The sequence below is a fragment of the Marmota marmota genome, unplaced genomic scaffold (genome assembly GCF_001458135.2).
Source record: "Marmota marmota marmota unplaced genomic scaffold, marMar, whole genome shotgun sequence".
In the NCBI taxonomy this organism is placed as follows: domain Eukaryota; kingdom Metazoa; phylum Chordata; class Mammalia; order Rodentia; family Sciuridae; genus Marmota; species Marmota marmota.
The window spans coordinates 4830472-4834894 of record NW_025999895.1 but is presented as its reverse complement, the minus strand read 5'-3'; the positions used below and the strand labels follow the sequence as shown (position 1 = coordinate 4834894).

The 4423-nt window shown below is 59.8% G+C and overlaps 1 protein-coding gene across 2 annotated transcripts; it reads left to right on the top strand.

Moving 5' to 3' along the window:
• Positions 1-373: 373 nt before the first annotated feature.
• Aanat (aralkylamine N-acetyltransferase) lies at positions 374-4008 on the top strand. Of its 2 annotated transcripts, XM_048797818.1 has the most exons (5): positions 374-1330; positions 1662-1736; positions 2175-2405; positions 2654-2808; positions 3147-4008. In XM_048797818.1, exons 3-5 carry the CDS (start codon positions 2228-2230, stop codon positions 3450-3452), a joined length of 639 nt encoding a protein of 212 aa, XP_048653775.1. In that variant the 5' UTR covers positions 374-1330; positions 1662-1736; positions 2175-2227; the 3' UTR covers positions 3453-4008. The 2 variants fall into 2 exon arrangements, with proteins under 2 accessions (XP_048653775.1, XP_048653774.1); XM_048797817.1 differs by lacking the exon at positions 374-1330 and having other exon boundaries at positions 1352-1736.
• The last annotated feature ends 415 nt before the right edge of the window (positions 4009-4423 follow it).

The window sequence follows — 4423 nt, the reverse complement described above, 5'->3', positions numbered from 1 at the left end:
AAGAAGTCTGAGGATTCCCCACAGGGGAAAGCTGGAAGTGACCAGGTAGCAGGCTGTGGACCGCATGAGGAGCTCCAGCAGTCCTGGGGCCAGTGAGGTGGGGGTGCTTCTGGTGGGACTGACAGGAGTGGCCCAGGGAGAAGAGGCCCCTCAGACAGAAAAAGTGCACCTGGTGGGTGGGAAGGGGTGTCTGAGTCTGTGCCAAGCAGGGTTGGCACCTCAGTCCCTCCCCAGGATCCTGGGTAAAGAAGGGGTGCCCTCTGTGGTGGGTAGCCGGAGCTCTGGGCCCTAGGGAGCCTGGGGTGGGCAGGGGTGCTGATGGCAGGAGGGACAGGGGCAGCCACTGGCAGAGAAGGAAGGCAGGATGGGGTGTGAGGGGCAGAGAGAGGGGCCTGGATTCCAGAGGGAAGCTAGCCCCAGGTGCTGGCTGAGCAGGCAGAGCCAAGGTCAAGGGCTGTCAGAGAGTTTTGGAGTCAAGATGTGGGATAGAGCAATCCCCACACTATTTAAGTAGCTTTACCAGGATCCCCCTGTGCGGCCGCCATCCTGGTCCTAATGTGCGGGTGGGTCTCCATCCTGGCATCACCCCTGTGGCTCCTCTCCATGTGCTGGTGTCCTTGGTGGCACAGGGTGGGACATCTGTACATGTTGCCTGTTTGTAGTGTTTTCTTCAACTGACGGGGTATTTAGGTTGTTTCCAGTTGGGAAGCTTTATGCAAAGTGCCTCTGGGAACCTTCCTGCTTTCAGGCTTCAGTCTGGCCCACGAAGGAGTGGGACTGGGCCTCGGTTTCCCTCTCTAGAAGATGGGGTTGACGCTCACCTGGCGGGGCTGCATGTGTTTTGCAGGAGCTGTTTACCCAGGGCCCAGCCCCAAGTGGTACTATAAATGGTAGCACAGCCCACAAGCTGCCAGACCAGGAAGGATCCTCGGAGGCGGAGGCCAGCGGAGGGTGAATGCCGTGTCTAGCTAGTGGGGTCAGAGTGGGGATTAGAGTTGGACCCCGGGGCTCAGCCCCATGCTCTTCCCAAACCCCAGGGCGCAGTTGGCTGCTGGTAATCCTCTGCATCCCCCACGCCAGTGCTGACGCTTGCCCTCAGCAGGGCCAACCTGAAGCAGCTGGGCCCTTCAGGCATCTCCTGCCTGGTGTAATGCGGGAGGCGGGGTTGGGGGGATTAGAAACCTCTGAGAACATCACATGCTGCCCAGAGGACACCTGCTGCCACTGTCTTGCCACCAGGAGTCCTGGATTCTTCTGGTGCCTGTGCCTGTGGATGGGCCCCAGGTGACCGGCTCTGTGGAGGGGATGCTGGGGCCCCTGACCAGTCTTGGTAAGTGGGCCTCCTGCCGCTGTCTCTCAGCCATGGGCTTTTTAAGCGTCATTGCAGGGAAAAGATGGGTTCTGCTACAAACTGCAAATCTGCTGGGTGTCATGGGAGGAAGGCAAGGTCCCACATGAGCATGTTCAGTGAGCAGGGGGTGGGGCAGGAGGCATCCTGTGCACCATCCATGCCTGCTCATCCCCCCTTGCCCCTCTGCAGCCCCTGTCTCCCTCTAACCAGCCATATTCCCCATTTCTTTGTGGGCTGGTCAAGTCTAAGGCCATCTGGGTAAATGTGGGGCTCCCTAAGGGCCTGTTTTGATGAAGGGGTCTTCTTCCAGGACTGAAGGCTGAGGCCGCCTAAAAACTAGTATCACGATCTCACCCCCACGGACCAGTGATCTCCATCTGGGCAGGTAAGACAAGCTTAGCGAATTGCAGCGTGGGAGAAGGGGACACCCATGCAGCCCACAGTTGCAGAAGTGGTCCCAGGCGATCATGTGCCTCCCCACCCCCACTCCCATGGCCAGCAATGTTGGGGACTCCTTTGAGCCCTGCCCATCCCTCCCATGGTCTCCTGAGGCTCAGATGCACCCGTAGGGCAGTGAGACCAGAGTCCAGAGGTTCGGAGGGACTGTGAGGAGTGCACTCTGGTTGCGAGAGGATGTAGAGAGAGAAATGTTTGCAGTTCCTGGAATCGGCTCCAGGGCCAGGCACCTGAGGAAGGAGCCAGTCATTTGTGGGACTGGCTCCACCTGAGTCCAGCTACAAAAGAGGCCAGAGGCACGGACTCTCTGAGCTGCTCCTTGGAGATGAGGACCAGACCCCCAACCCTCACTCTTTCCTGATACCAGGAGACCCTTCTCAGCTGTGGTGGCCACTTCTGAAGCTGGGGCAATCCAGGGACATGCCAGCAGCCAGGATGTCCATGCAGCGCATCTGCCACCTGAAACCTGAGGCCCTGAGCCTGCCACCTGGGGCCTCTGAGTCCCCAAGCTGCCAGCGGCGACACACACTCCCGGCGAGCGAGTTCCGCTGCCTCACGCTGGAGGACGCAGTCAGTGTGTTTGAGATTGAGCGCGAAGGTGAGCAGTCCAGCGTGGGGTCTGGGTGGGCATGCTAAGCTGCCCGGCTGTCTTGTCCCGCATCTCTGCCCTTGTGGGCTGCAGCCCAGAGGATCAGACTGTGTGTGTGTGTGCACTCCAGAGAGTGGGGGAAACACAGCCCTCAGTCGCCTGCTTTCTTGGGGTGCACAGTGACCACTGGGGTGTGGCGGACAGTGGGCAAGTGGTATAGTGAACACCAAGTCACCCACCTGTGCCTCCTGCCGCAGCCTTTATCTCTGTCTCGGGCATCTGCCCCCTGTACCTGGAAGAGATCCGGCACTTCCTGACCCTGTGTCCAGAGCTGTCCCTGGGCTGGTTTGAAGAGGGCCGCCTTGTGGCCTTCATCATCGGCTCACTTTGGGACGAGGAGAGACTCACTCAGGTGAGGATGGGACAAGCTATGATGTCCAGCTTCCAGAAGTTTCTGGAATAGAGGTTGGCCAGGGTGGGACTTTCTCCTTCCAGAACCAGAGAGGAGTACAAGCCACAGACCTCTCCAGAGAGAAGAGCACCCAGCCCAGCTCTTTGGGGCCCCAAAGGACCTCTGAATTGTCCTCTATGGGGCCTGGGGTGTAGCTCCCAACTTGGGGGCCTTCCTGGGTGGGAAGGAAACCCTGACCAGAGGCATTCAGGGGACACCTGCTCTTGGCCTATGTTGGTTTTTGGGGGAGGAGCTGGCTGCAGAGGTGATGTGGACTCCTGACCCCTGCTCACCCCCAGGAGTCGCTGAGGCTGCACAGGCCTGGGGGGCATGTAGCCCACCTGCACGTGCTGGCCGTGCACCACACCTTCCGGCAGCAGGGCAAGGGCTCCATCCTGCTGTGGCGCTACCTGCACCACCTGGGCGGTCAACGGGCAGTGCGCAGGGCCGTGCTCATGTGCGAGGAGGCCCTGGTGCCCTTCTACGAGAAGTTTGGCTTCCAGGCTGTAGGCCCGTGCGCCATCACCGTGGGTTCCCTCACTTTCACGGAGCTGCAGTGCTCCCTGCGGGGCCAGGCCTTCCTGCGCAGGAACAGCGGCTGCTGAGTGGGCTGCCCCCTGGCTGCAGGAGATGTGGGAGCAGGTTGGGGGCGCTCGCTCAGTCCCCGGGTCCCCTTCTCTGCCCGGGGCCCACCCCAGGCTGACCGAGTATAAAGGGCGACTGGGATTCCCAAACTCAGCGTGCAGGGGAGAGGCCAGAGGAGCAGAGATGGATTCACCCAGGTCCCAGCTGCTCAGAGCAGGGAATGCTGTGTCCTCGAGACCCTCCAGAACTTTTGCATTCCACACCTGTGCCCAAGACTCAAGATGAGAGTGGGCTGGTAAATGAGAATGCTGGGAGGTGTTCTCGGGTCCCAGCCACGTTTCCTGTCTCGGTGAGGCACCCTGATGCTTGGGGTCCTTATTCTCCCCAGCCTCGTGGATACCCCTTCTTGCCCTCCACCCCTGGAGTGGGGGTAGCTAGAGGTAAAGCCCACAGGGGCCACTGCCCACCCAGTCCTTGGGCATCCTGTGCCCCAACTTCTTCCCCAGGCTTCTCTCCTCTCCTTAGCCACCCACCAGCCCCTGCACTGGCTCCTCTGCTCCGAGTAATAAAGCAGTTATGTCCCCTGCCTCCCTGGTGGCTTTTTGGTGTGGTGTGCAGGCTGTGGAATAGGCACAGTGAATGGACCTGTCTCCTGCTTGGAGTGATGAACAAGTGTCTGGCCATCTCCTAGGGCTGCTTCTGCCGGAGCAAGCCACCCTCAGCACAGAAAGTCCCTCACGACCCTGGATCAGAGGCAGAGCAGGCTGGTGTGGGGACCCCTGGGGTCTAAGGATGCAATCCAGTCCTCACGGGGGCCCCACTAAGGCCTTCTGTGTGACCCTGATCTGGATTTTGGAAACTAAATCCCGAGATGTCCCACGAGTTTCCTATGTCCCTTGGGTCAAGCCACTGCTCTGCATAGCTCATGGCTGATGCTCTCACCCCCAAGTCCCAGATTTCATTCTCCCTGAGGTCTCAGTTAAGAAAATAC

What these genes read in the sequence shown, in the direction of transcription:
- Aanat (XM_048797818.1), top strand. Translation starts at nt 2,228, where the DNA reads ATGCCAGCAGCCAGGATGTCCATGCAGCGCATCTGCCACCTGAAACCT. An exon ending in GTTTGAGATTGAGCGCGAAG is followed by an intron (nt 2,406 to 2,653) that starts GTGAGCAGTCCA and finishes CTCCTGCCGCAG; the next exon opens with CCTTTATCTCTGTCTCGGGC. An exon ending in ACGAGGAGAGACTCACTCAG is followed by an intron (nt 2,809 to 3,146) that starts GTGAGGATGGGA and finishes GCTCACCCCCAG; the next exon opens with GAGTCGCTGAGGCTGCACAG.